We start from the raw sequence: 14,761 nt of genomic DNA, 5'->3' as shown, positions 1-14,761 counted from the left end.
GGCAAAAACCTAGACAGAGGGGGAGCAAACTGCGCACCACACTAACCATTTGTATACTTAGGTGAACAAATATTAATGGATAGTTTATAACAAAGTTTGTCTGCATTAGTGAAGCCTCTTTACGGACGTAGCTTTTGAGAAACCAGTTTTACGAAACTGGAACCATCAGACATACAGTCAAACTTCGATGTTTCGGCACTACCAAAAAGCTTCGAATCATGAGGTGTCAATGACTGTATTAGCATAGTTAATGGTCCGTGTAAAAACTTCATACATCAAAAAGGTTAGACTGAAAGAACTTCGATTCATAAAGGGTTACGTGAATGACTTTGTTTAACACCAACAACATAGGTGATATGAGGACGGGTCTATAGAGACACCAACAACATAGGTAATATGAGGACGGGTCTATAGAGACATCAACAACAAGATTCTTTTAAATTATATAATTTAATGTTACATTATTTCATTCCTTTTTGTATACAATTTCATCTGTTTGGAACCATCTGTTGAAGGTTCTATCGATTATCAATGCTAATTTTGCCAAAAATATCCCCCTTTTAGCGATGACCCTACTTGTATTGCGCAACACGGCCGGACATGTCAGTATCTTGTGTGCCCTCCATGCGCAGCTGTCGCAGCCCTGATTCTTCTATGCATGGAATTCATCAGGGTATTAACCCTTGCAATGGGAATGTTATTCCATTCTTCATGCAAGGCACGTGTGAGCTGGACCAGATTAGTGGGGGCATTTGGACGTCTCCTATCCAATTCGTCCCACAAATGCTCAATTGGAGACAAATCTGGACTGAATGCTGGCCAATCGATTGGGATTACTTTATTGTTGGCAAGAAATTGCTTACAAACTCTAGCGACATGGGGCCGGGCATTGTCTTGCTGGAATATCAGGTTCCGTGCTTGCACACATGGCACGGTAACTGGGCGAGGGATTTCGTCTCTATACCTTACGCCGGTTAAATTACCGTCAATCACGATCAGGGGTGATTTAAACCCATAGGAGATACCGCCCCAAACACATACTGAACCACCGCCAAACCTATCCCGCTCAGCGACGCACGCGTCGGTTTAACGTTCCCCTCGACGTCGATATACACGACGTCGCCCGTCCGAACGGTAGAGAGTGAACCGGGATTCGTCACTGAAGAATACCCGTCTCCATTGCTTCATAGGAAAATTTCTGGGCGAGTGTAGCCAATCGGCGTTGGCAACGCGCAGGAGACCAACAATAGGGACGTCGGGCTCTTAGGCCAATGACGCGTAATCGGTTTCGAACCGTATCAAGATGAATATGGCGGTTAGTTTAAACAATATTTTTATTCAGTAATAAGCATTTAATTACAGACAGGTACGCATAATCTTATGGGATGGGAAAACAAGCTTAAAGCTTATATTAATTCCTTTCCCATGTACATACAAAGACAAATATAAATCGGAAATGGAACACCTAACATCGACATTGGATGAAAAAGTAATATTTGGACATAACAATAAAACATATTAACTTACGTATACGCACATGTGGTGGATAGAATTACAAAATGTAATTTACAACTTAAGTAGTGGCGCCTTAATTTATTGGTATGTAAAAAAGGTTACCTTTCAAAGCTCCATTCAGATCTATGAAACAATACATAATGTACAGTTTTATAATAAGAATTAAAGGACAAAAAATATTAGGTAAAACGTTTACTAAGCTTGATATAATTTTGCACGGTCAAGAATATTTGTTCATTTTTCTGATTAGAGTAAGTGTCGTTTCCCCATAATAGAGTTTTTTCAGTTAGAGTAATATCTAGTTGAAGTAAAGTATTTTGTCGAATTATGTTATAATTAGCACAAGACAATAAAAAATGGTGGGTACTTTCTACTAACCCGCATGAACAAAATGGACTTTCTTCCAGATTTCTTAAGTATAAATGTTGTTTGAGATTACTGCATTTAAGTCTCAATCGTGTATGTAAAATTTGAAGGTTTCTACTTCCAATATTAAAATAGTGTGGAATCATTACATTTTCTTTTTGTAAAAATCTTTTGATAATCCTGACAGACGGATTTTCGCGAATGTCGATTGGTAAAGAATTCCATAAATGTACTGAAGAATTTAAAAAAGATGTTTTATAAAACTGAGTCCTGCAATTAATTAATAGTAAATTGTTTGAATTTCTAGTATTATGTCTGTGGGTATCTGATACCTTACTTGGAATTAGACTGGATAGATAAAATGGAGTTTTCTTATGATACATTTTATGAAACTGCAAGAGTTTATGATTTTCCCGTCTTTTAGAAAGTTTTTCCCAACCCACATCTTTATACAATAAACTAACACTTGACAATTTAGTAGCACCTGTAACTATTCTTGCAGCTTCTATTTGGATGTTTTCTAAATTTTGACATAAATAATTGGGTAAATTATCCCAAACTACGTCAGAATATTCCAAAATAGGTCTGATAAAAGCAAAATATATTGTTTGGAGAGAATTCCTATCAAGTATGTTTTTTAAATTTCTTAAAACCGCTAGTCTTGGTGACACTTTCTTTAATATGTAATCAGTATGATTTTTCCATGTACCATCATCAGAAAATAACACCCCTAAATGCTTATGAGATTTTACATTAGTTACATTGACATTGTCCATAGTGATAGGATCATAAATTCCTGGTATAGTTTTTCGGCTAATTAATAAAGATTCTGTCTTGTCTGGATTAAATTTTACTAACCACTTATTTGCCCATACATGTATTTTTGAAAGATCATTATTGATGGTATTAATAGCAATCGTGGGATTTTCAACTATGATATACAAGGCTGTGTCATCAGCAAATAACTTTATTTTACAACTAATATCATTCACTATATCATTAATATATACTAAAAAGAAGAGAGGACCTAATATTGAACCTTGAGGTACACCTGCTTTGATATTTTGGGTTTCAGAGAAAATACCATTTATAACAACCCTTTGACTTCTGTCAGTTAAATAATTTTTGCACCAAGATAGCAATTTACCAGAAACGCCAGATTTTTCCAATTTATGTATAAGACCCCTGTGCCAAACCCTATCAAACGCTTTACTTATATCACAGAATACGGCAATGACTGCCTATAGTGTTATTTGCAGTTTCGGTAGCTGTGAGATCGCGATTACGTAAGTGAAAGAGTCTTATAAACCGATTCTGATGTGGCGTCGTGACGCGCGGACGTCCACTTCGCGGTCGGTCGATGACCCTCCCCGTCACTCGCACACGTTGAATTGTCCGAATATGCACATCAAAATGTGCAGCAACCTGAAGTTGGCCCTGGCCCTGCAAAAGCATTCCTATAGCCTGTCCGCGCTGGACTTCCGTCAATCGTGGCATGGATGTAAATTGCTTAATTCGAATCAAAATTTGAAAAATCAATCCGAATACTTGAACATTATCAAATAGACTGAAAATTTCCATTGGCAAACTCAATGACCTTCCCCTGCACGGGATTCTTGTATTTTAGCACGTGCCTCGCAAAGAGCGCGGAGGTCAGGTATTGTGTGATTTTAAACACGTGTACCTAGTGACCACGAACAACACATCAACCTGACCGAGTGTCATTATTCTAGGCCAAGCAATAAATCATTTGTAGTATATTTAGTGTACCCGGCGTTTCTTTTTCGTGTTAGTATATATACATAACCATACCTTCCCGTCGCTGCACACGGTGATTACTATATATACATCAAGTACTGCAAAGAACGAAACTATTCACATTTATACAAGGCAAAATGTCGTCGGTGATTGTGAAAAAACACATACAAATAGATAGCACATTCCAATACAACTTAACGACACGAAACACTGTACAAAACCCCGGAAAATGCACCTTACAGTTTCTTTCATGCTTAGACTCATTGCATTGTTAAATGCATTAAAACAGATTTTGTGTCAGAAAAGAACTTTACATCTTCTTTATTTCGTTTAATTTCATTTTAATACAAAAATACGAAACAATTGTTCAAGCCCAGGTGTTGTCCGGGATATTGGAAAATTTAAGATATCAATCATTTTATTAAGACCCACTAGATGTTAATTAGATCAGCTCCTATTCCATAAGGTGATGCAAACAAGGATAAATGCACAGAACATGTGCTCGAATCGTGACAAAACCCTATATCTTGCTAGCTACAAATGTATTTACTAAACACCTTGTGATTATCAAGTGACCTTAGTGTATATGACTTGTAAACAACCTCATCTTCAAGTATACATCACACCATACACTTGCGAAATATATATTTCGAAATACATTTCAGATGTATTTATTATACGAGATATTTTGAAGCTGTCAGAACACAGGAAAGTCAGAACCAGAATATGATGTTTATATAGCCAGCCATTTTGGTCGGATTGCTGACGATCATTGTGGTACAAGCAACAAATTCGGTCAGGTTTTCACACCAAATTAAGGAGAGACTGGACAAAAGTTTGGCATTGAGTTACTGTAGTGTCATACCTTTTTATATATTAGGTTCACAAATCAGTTCGTCTGTATTACACGAGTATTAGGCTATAGATGTCATTATAATATTGTCTCCAGATTTCAGGCACTGATATCTTTAATGTTATTGTCACCATCGAAGTGAGTATTTGTTACAAATCCACATATTATAAAAAGACATTATGATATGATTTAACTACCAAATTCAAGATGGTCATATTTCGGCCATTTTGTTTTTCTGAAAATCAAAAGGGCACAACTAATGGACCACAGGGAACTTTTATATAAAATTAAAAAGGAAACATTAAAAAAAATCATGTTTTTCTCAGAAAACAAACTTTCGTTATCGAAGTCCAAAATGACCACCTGTCGGCCATTTTGATTAAAGTCCTTTAATCAACAGAGCACAACTTGGGCAAACTACTACGGCTTGGAATGGTCCATCATAATCAAAACACGATTAATACACCCGCTCCCGTGGATTCTGTATGAATTAAACACCTATGACAGTACCGGAAAAATATGTAACGTGTAACTGGCTAACATCTAATTCTAAAACCACAGTCTTTAACAAAGGTATACACTACATACCATTGGTATCATTTTGTTTGACTTAACTTAGAAAAATTCTATTAAGGTGAAAATGACAAATCTCTTCTAGGTCAAAAGGAAGTTTTGGTATTGGGAGATATATACTACTCATAGTTTGATTGGGATAACTTTTTTATTTAAAGCCCCAATATACGTAACATTCACCAAAAATTTAGTGTAGAATCACACACAATTATTGAGATATTCTCTAAGATGTAGTTAAAATTAGGTTATTCAAACAATAGTTACCATGACTTTGTGCATAATGTATTGATATATGAGCAGTTGAAACTCGCTATTTGTAAACACACCTCCATTTTAAACACGCCGCCATCGAAATTACGATCGTTACCGAACCACGTCAGAGTTCATGACCTGATCTCGCGAGAGTTGAGGTTTCTACTTATAGAGGAAGCACATGCAGATATGTCTACGGTAAGTTTTTGTTTACAAACATTGTTTGCGAATTCTTGTCGTAGACTTGATGTATTCCTGTGTTAAACATTCAGTTTTTGGGAAATTATTAGAAGGAATAATTAGTTTAGAAACGATACGACGCACAATTATAACGTAAGAATTCAGAACCGGCCTGATGTATGATTGGAAAAAAGGAAGCGACTGGTGGACGTCGGTACTGTGTCTGCCATGTTTACACACGCGGAATATGCGCATGCGCAATGTCATCGCTACGAGAGGTAATGTATGAATTATTGTGGGTCCCACATTGTTTATTTTCCGATTTTTTCAATTTTTATTTAAATTGAAAACAGTCAGTTTTATTTTCATTAATTAAAGGAAAGTATTTGTTTTGCTACATATATTACGGGGAAAATAAGAGAAAGTTTGGTTTTTTTATAGTGATTTTTACGTAGATTGGGTCTTTAATGTGTAACGGTATCTATTTTAAGAATATATTCTACAGTTCAATTTATACATATTTCGGCATTATAAGATGACGATTTAACATCACCAAGCGTAGAATAACAGTATTAATGTGCTTCAATGCTCATTGTACACAGATACCCCAAAAATCGCATATTACGACAAAAGGAGGGAAAAATTAAGTGCTACGAAACAAATACAGTGTTAGTATCGAGTATAACGTCCTCGAGCATCAATTACGCTCTGGCAGCGGCGGCGAATGCTTCTGATCAAGTCTCGTATCCGGTTTTGGGGAATACTTGTCCATTCAGCGACGAGAGCTGCTTGAAGTTCCTGAAGCGTTCTAGGTTGGATGTTTCTCGCCGAAACAGCTTTCTGAAGCATGTTTCCCACACGTGTTCTATTGGATTGAGATATGGAGATTGGGCTGGCCAGTCCATCCTCTCAAATGTTTCTCTTTCCAGATACTGTTCAGTCACACGAGTTCTGTGTGATCGCGCATTATCATCCATAAAAATGAATTCCGGACCTATAGCACCAGCATAAGGCCTGACGTACAAGTCCAGGACTTCGTCACAGTACCTTTGTGCAGTCAAACTGCCATTAAGGAACACATGAAGGTCGGTCTTGCCTTGCATGCTAATGCCACCCCAAACCATAACAGATCCACCATCGTATCGGTCATGTTGAGAAACGTTAGCGGCATGGAACCTCTCATTTGGTAGTCGCCACACCCTGGCACGTCGGTCAGTGAAATCTAAGCAAAATCTAGACTCGTCTGTAAAAAGTACGGGGGACCAGTCATGGAGGTTCTAATTCACATGATCACGAACCCAAGCAAGTCTAGCTTAAACATGTCGTAACGTCAAAGGAATTCTCAAAGCAGGTCTGCTCGACCTTAAACCAGTATCATGAAGTCTATTTCTCACAGTTTGTGTGGAGATACGAGTTCCGGTGGCATTCTGGAAGTCATTACGTAGTGACGTAACGTTGATGAACCTTTGACGTCGAGCTGCAATAACAAGATAGCGGTCTTGACGCTGCGAGGTAAGTCGTTCCCGACCCCCACCATGTCTTCTGGAGAGAGTTCCATAATTTTGGTAACGATTCCACATGCGGGACACACCAAGGTCATTGGCCACCTCCCTTTGTGACCTACCAGACTGGATCATACCAATGCCCCTGTCCATATCTGAAGTGCTTAGACGTCTTCTAGCCTGCTGTCGGGGCATTTTGAAACCATTAAAATTCAAAATGTAAAGCAAAAAGCGAGATATTCTGCCAAAACCGTATTGATGACAATCTGCACGTAGGAGGCTCGTGCGTGTACACGTGAAGTGCAGGCGTTACGGGTGACTGACCACATAAACACTCGATACACATAGACCTCGGTAAAGATATAAACCAACAAATATAAGGAATAGGTATCATTTTATTTTAAAGAAAATTTTGCTAATTATTAGGTGTGATTCCTATCAAATTGTGAGTAGTATATACAAACTATTAACTAAAAGAAAGCTACATTGTCCAAAATATTTTTTCTATTGAGCGTCTCACGTACTGCTCATCACTTTTTTTCGCGAGGGATTATATTTCGTGTTTATTCGCGAGCAGCAACACGATTTGAAAACCTTCATGGATATAGTAGACAGTCGCTTACCTTTCGCGAAATTAAATACTCGCTTAAATGAAGTGCTTTAAAGAACAATCCTTTAAATGACCGACCACCGTAGATTGTGCAAAAGACACACAAGTGAATAACGTCTTTATAAAAATAAAAATAAATGATTAGATACAGTAAAGCCAAATGCAGATTGCTACTGCATCATACAGCTGTTACGATAGGATAGTAAGCTATTTAAAACAAAATCAAACTATATGGTATTCTCGTTCGTAATTGATCAGAAACGACATTGGAACGTTCCAAAGTAAAGACATGTCATGATGGGTACATTTTTGAAGTGTCTTGAAATGTCTTAATATCCTTTACGCAAGTCTTTTAATCGGAAATATATTTTATGAAGCTTGTGCTTATAATTGTTTGAAAATCATTCAGACGATAACATTTCATACAAATTTCTAAAAACACTAAACAATATAAACAGTAAACCATTCAATTCTCCCACGTTACAATAATCTATGTCTTCAATATAACATAAACGTACAGTCGAATCTCGTTATCTCGATCTCGTATCACTCGAAGGCCCCGTATAGTTCGAAGCTTTTCGTCGAACCCCGCCCAACTTTAAACAACATTTGAACTCACGTTAGTCGAATACTTAATGTTTAAAAGGACATTAAAAGTGCTATATCAACTTTGCATGGAAAGTTAGAGTCGTGACAAAATACAATTATAGTAATGCTGCTGTTCTTGTCTTGCTTTATGCCATGTGAAAGCTACAGTTGGAAAGTAAATAGTTCAGTTATGTTAGTCGTTGTTCATTGTCAACATTTGAATGATCAACTCATTCACAGCTTTTAAAAATAGAAAGAACTTTTGTCGAAGAGTTGACACTAGTGAAGGCAAAAACCACAAAATATCGAGAGAGCGCAGATTTGTAAATGTATCGGTATATGCTGGCGAAAAAGAAAAAAGTCAAAATAATGAAATGTTGTCTCTTCAAGCTCTGATATATGATCTTATAGAAAGCTTACATGACTGGAAGAGAATGTAGGAAGTGTACACATGACTTAGAACACACAAAGTGATGTTTAACATAGCCAAGAAGTGCATGTACGCTCAAAGTGATAACTTATCCATCATTTGGCAGGCGTTTGCTTCCAAATTCTACATATGGAGTTTCCAGAAACGGAAACAGATTTACATATATAATAATAGAGGAGATGTTTCTTTTTTTTAAATTTCGAATGAAAACACAATTTGTTATACAAAAGCGGATTGTTGGAATTTTGTGAAATGTACATATATAAACCCCATGGCTAAAAAGAAAAATGTATGCATGCGAAATTCTAGACCATATGAAAGCTGTCTGTATCACACGATTTGCCTCACCATGGCCACTCTGTTATTTCAATCTATAAAGCAGGCGGAAGATAATGATGATGTCATCGGGATTTGCCGTTACCTGCATGCAACGTTTTCATTCACATGAATAGTCGTACCGTCCAGAAAATGCGCATTTACTTGACGTTATTAAAAAATTATCTGACAAATGAAAATAACAAAATTTATTTAATCATTGGGCAGCTACACCTCCCCATCTAGATTTTGACTTTTTTCTAAGTTGCCTCTCAGACTTCAAAATTAAGGCCCTTAACATCACTGACGAGCCCTAGAAGGGCGAACCGACTGTATGGTGTAACATCACTGACGAGCCCTAGAAGGACGAACCGACTGTATGGTGTAACATCACTGACGAGTCCTAGAAGGGCGAACCGACTGTATGGTGTAACATCACTGACGAGCCCTAGAAGGACGAACCGACTGTATGGTGTAACATCACTGACGAGCCTTAGAAGGACGAACCGACTGTATGGTGTAACATCAACTTAATGCTACTGGTAAGTATTGGCTATTTTGGACAGCTAACGACACCCACGTGACTTTTGAACACGCAAGGGTATATTGGATTCGGACTGTCTCCGAACGGCAAGATGTTCCCGGCTGACGTTATTGTAGGTGGGGCCAAGGACGGTCAATCCTAAAGGTATCAACATCTTTTCTATTAACAAAGGTCCAAGGCATGATTGGAGCGCATTCGAACTCATTTGATGTTTGTATGGTGAAGCAACATCTTTAACTTATTCATCATCTTAATAGTAGTGTTGATAAACAAATATGCAAAGCGAGAGCGGCGCGGATTTGGGTGGTTTTACTGTAAACCTGGATATTTTCGCCGCAGGGTTATTTTCGCCGCAGGGTTATTTTCACCGCAGGGTTATTTCCACCCTTGGACCATTGTTAACAAATTTGTTTCACTGTCATATTTCACCTTCTGAGGATGTATAAAATAGTAACAAGTGTTACATCTTAAATCTGCTCTTTTTGGTCACGGACGAAAATGTAGGAGAGAGAAACGTGTAATAAAAAGAATAAACTACAGTTAGGTTAGGAAATTATAGAAAAAAGAGGACAAGATTTTTTAAAGAGAATATTTGTTGCAAAAATCTGTACTTCATATCTGAAAATTTTGATGTAAGTAATTCGCAAAATGAACACTTAAGTGACTTGTTCATACTTAATTGTAAACTCACGTTTAAAAATTTGAAAGGTTCTGAAAATTGTGCTAGCGTAATATATTTACTGACATGTGACATATACTTTAGATAAAATCATTTTAACTGGGCACTTGAAATTAAACCCTTCATGGTCACGTGATTTTCATAAAAGATGTTTTTTTTTTATGTTATATTTAATAGCCTCTGTTGGTTCCAGTTCTAAATACAATGAAACGTGTTGTTTACATACATTTGTTAGTACAAATTTCAACTCTGACTTGTAACCAATGCAACCTTGTGTTAGCTAGATGCAACGTTTTAACGCACTAGATACATAAATAACGTTGATAAATCTAATCTAATCCATTTCAAAAGGATTATCACACTGTCGGACATGCACCGCCGATAGTTGACCAATCTCACGATTGGTACCTCATCTCTGGCAAGGAAACTGCTTCCGGTACCGTCCTTACCTTTGTGCGCAAACTCGACACATGTGACAGTGTTGATGATATGATTATTACGGTACGTGTTGAACACATGTATATTTTGATGTAGATATAAAAATCTGCGTTTTACTTGTTTATTTTTTTTTGTAATTATGTTGACATGTTGGTATTTTCGAAATATTTTCAGTCCAAACATGTAATCGAACGTTCTCAAATGAGAAAACGGTAACTAACATTGGATTCACACCTTTACTTACGACAATCAAACACGCCTTATTTCATATCGCATAAGGAATTAGAAAGTTGCCAAATGAGATCATTATGATGATATCTAAATCTTTGTTATCAACCTGGATCATCTCGAAGCACGACATATTGGAAAACAATTCGTCATGCAAAGAACACGCCCCTGAGTGTAAAATCGACTGCAACAAGAAAATACTACAAGTTTTGGATGTAGGAATATTATTGGCAGAAATAGAATCATCTTCTAACCTCGATAAATTTAAAAGTTGCATTAATGAAGATAATTGAAACTTTATTTTCTATTGACAATAAGTTTTCATATTCCGAGTATTTACTTCTCTTTACTGACATTTCATGATTTCAGAGAGACACCTCCCGAATTATCTTCTCCTACCATCCTGATGACGTCACGGGTGGTATCCCGTACCATGGCGCCACAAGGAGGGGAGCAAAGAGCGTCATGTTGTTGTCGTCTTCACTGACAGCTGATGATGTCAACTTCCCAAGCGACATAGTCACGCACGATTTTCTTCATGACAATGTAATATCAAAGTGTTTATTTCTTTACAGAAGTAAGGTACAGGTTATATGTCATGGACAAATATAATATGTCAGTGTTTACGCCTATAAGAATTGGTTTGATCTTATTAGTTTTTGTAATCAATGTGCCAAATTTTCGAGATTTTACCAAAAGATCAAAGCAGAAAGACATAAGACTTACTATTGGCTTCTCTACTAATTTAATTAATATTTTTTTCGATTTTATTGTATTCTCAACAAAAAATAGAGTAAATTAAACAAAATAAGACCCTGACTTTTCAGTGTTCTTACTTAAGCTTCAAAATTAGTTTCTAGATCTTGATTTTTTGTTTAAACAAAGTTAAAAACTAGTCACAATTATATCAATAATGTGATTAATTAATGAAATATTTAATTTCATTTGGACACTGAAACGTATGTAGAAAAAGGCAGTACAGCTACAATGTATTTGTTATGTGACCTTGTTAAATATATAGGTACATTTGCACCGTACAAGTAATAAAGACTTAGAAATATCTTAAAGAAGCAATATGTGAATAGAAAACAAAAAAATCTTATTATTATATAAAGAGGTCTGCTGGATAACAGACCGAAACCATCCATGACTTTGTTTTTGTTGAGTGTTATAATGTTATTTTTTAAAAATGTTTTTGTTTGTTTTATTTTAATGTCCATTTCATCTGATTCTGTAACTGATAATATTTTTTAATTTGTTGTGAAAATGGAAATTATTCTTCCATTAGACCTTAAAATAAAAGTACCTAAAGATTTGTAAATTTTTATCACAATTGTCTATTACCGTGAAAATTAGGAAGGAACGTACAAAACGCTTTTGTGGAAAACATGCCAAATTTCAAAATAAAAAATATATATAGCAATATTTTTTTATCTCTATCCTTCAGTACAAAGTCCCTTCAGACACCACGACTTATTCGTGTCGAGGCTTCTCGTTGGCAAACCTTACCTCCAAACATCATATGATCAAGGTACACTTTCGATATCACATGACAAACTTTCTTACGTCACATGTATTGCTATGTTTGATCTGATATATTCCTTAAATTTTATATTGATAAACTTGAAGTTTAAAATCAAAATGTTTGATTTGTGAATAAGACGTCCTATCGAATAAAGATCAATGTATTTTTCACTTTTAAAATTTAGTATAAACCAATTGTGTCGCCTGGAAACGAACTGAACGTGCATCACATCGGTGTCTACAAATGTAACAAGCGTGGTGCTGAACTGGGCTCTTATGACGCACCGTGTTCCGATGCAATAAGAGTAACACTGCACCGGAACCCTTTCGAGGTTGTCCGACTAATGCAGTTATCGCCTGGGCCATCGGAGGAGAGGTATACAAATAGTCCTGTTTGGACACTCGCCAGACATAAAAAAAATACCAGGTTTACTGATGTTAGAGAAAACAGTAGGTTAGTAACTGGTTCAGGACTGATGTATAAACAATGCTGTGGTTTAATTCTTTCTCGTTACTCTATTAAAATAAATTATTGAAAAAGGTTGAGTTTGCTCGCCAATTTACGTCCGGAAAGCGGACGAACAAGGCTTATCCCTTTAAAGACTATCATCCAAGGTGACGAATACTTAATGTTAACCACTTATGTTATGAGAAATTTCCATTCGTGTCAATTAATTATTTATTTTTGTTTACAGTCATTTTATTACCCTCCTGAAGCCGGATATTCCCTCGGAACTGACCATGACGCGGACTTTTTCGTAATGCATACACATTACGACAATCCCCAGGTAAAGTCAGGCAAGTAACAAGTGAAAGTTCAAAGCAATTTCTAATGTTAGCATCGAAATGTACATGGACATAAACACAAATCAAACATCAAAACCTACAAACAAACAATAAAACAGAACTCCAATCTATTTAAGTTAAGTCAGTGATTTACGTTTTCATTCTTCCATTCTTCAATACATGCCTTTATATCTACAGATATTGTGGACAGTTCCGGTATCCGTATCACCATGACAACAACCGTCCGGAAATATGACGCCGGACTCCTTACTATTGCAATGGGCGTGTCCGCCATGCAATTTATTCCACCTATGCAAACAGCTTTGGTCTCCAAAGCATTTTGTCCTTCGGAACTACTCGGAAAAGTAGGTTAACATGACGTAGATGTGCTATATTGAAACACATGAATTGAATTCTTAAATAAATTCAACCGACTTGGTCGTTGGCAACATCAGCCTGAACAATTATATGATAGATATAGTATTTCTACCACAATGGGTTGGTGTCATTCAACTCTCAAGGCATCACATAATTATTCCAACTGTTGTATAAACATATATGTTATACCACGCATGGTTTAACAATTTCGCGTGTTCCGATTGGCTGACATGAATATCTTTGACGGAAATGGCGTTTCACGCACTCACAGAAATTCAAGCGCGGAATAAAATAGTTCTACATTGTTATCGTCTAATTTTCATACATATTTCTACCGTAAAATGGACTTATAATGGACTACTATATTTGTTAATTTCATGTTATAAGTTATAATGTTTCCAAAACTAATTCTGGAATAGTGAATTTGAATATTGATTGGCGGCATTTTACTACAGGTCTTATCATTGAACTGCAACCAAAGTTTGTAAACAAGGTCAACACTTTCCGTGTTTATATTTTTTTCTTGTTACAGAAACCGGTAAGAAACTCGTTCTTGTTGTATATGGTATTAATTTCACTCAAGTTATGTATTTGATATACAAATTATATATTATATTGTAATTTCATGGGGTACCAGCCGAGGGCATACACGCATTTGCGATTTTTCAACATTCCCATCTTTTGGGCAGAGAGAAACCTCTGGCTGCAGATCAGAATTATGCTTGTTATTATCAGGACATGCGTTACCTTTCCGGAGAGAAAATGATTTATCCGGTAAATGACGATTAAAACTGTTCATATACTTATTATCTTTAGGTCAGAGTTTGCCTGTTTTATGCTTTGTTGACAGTGGGTAACACTTATCAATGTGAAAGTAGCATTACGTTAACATTATGCATAATTAATATTCCAAGTTCATTCTGTTTCTCCGTTCTCGGTTCAAATCGAAAATTCATATCCATTGACTAAATACATTAATTTCTTTATCTTTACCATCTCATTAAAACCTATAATAAATACATGTAGCAAATATTACATTTTAATAGACTAAGCTTTCTTTAATGCCGTTTGATAAATTTAATGACTTTTTGTATGTTGTTTAAGACTGACAAACTGGGGGTTAATTGTATTTACGGTTACAGTTAGAAAACAAGCGTAATATTGGTAAGTAAAACTAATTTGATGAAGTAGTTTTGTTGGATCTAACATGTGTTTCCGCTTAATGAGTTTTATCAATGAATG

General features: G+C 36.1%; 1 protein-coding gene across 1 annotated transcript; it reads left to right on the top strand.

Moving 5' to 3' along the window:
- Positions 1 to 9,474: 9,474 nt before the first annotated feature.
- Positions 9,475 to 14,308, top strand: LOC132547099 (DBH-like monooxygenase protein 1; the record flags this gene model as incomplete). The annotated part of the gene is given in 10 exon segments (XM_060210854.1): positions 9,475 to 9,530; positions 9,532 to 9,627; positions 10,510 to 10,666; positions 11,201 to 11,377; positions 12,279 to 12,362; positions 12,541 to 12,634; positions 12,637 to 12,731; positions 13,051 to 13,153; positions 13,340 to 13,506; positions 14,147 to 14,308. Coding segments are annotated over 10 exon segments (1,191 nt in total), but the record flags the coding sequence as incomplete, so codon positions are not given.
- Between the last annotated feature and the right edge of the window lie 453 nt (positions 14,309 to 14,761).

This window comes from Ylistrum balloti, unplaced genomic scaffold (assembly GCF_031769215.1).
Source record: "Ylistrum balloti isolate Yb309-2 unplaced genomic scaffold, AGI_CSIRO_Ybal_v1 Utg369934, whole genome shotgun sequence".
Classification (NCBI taxonomy): domain Eukaryota; kingdom Metazoa; phylum Mollusca; class Bivalvia; order Pectinida; family Pectinidae; genus Ylistrum; species Ylistrum balloti.
The sequence above is the reverse complement of the archived record's forward strand: the minus strand, read 5'-3'. Positions and strand labels throughout refer to the sequence as shown.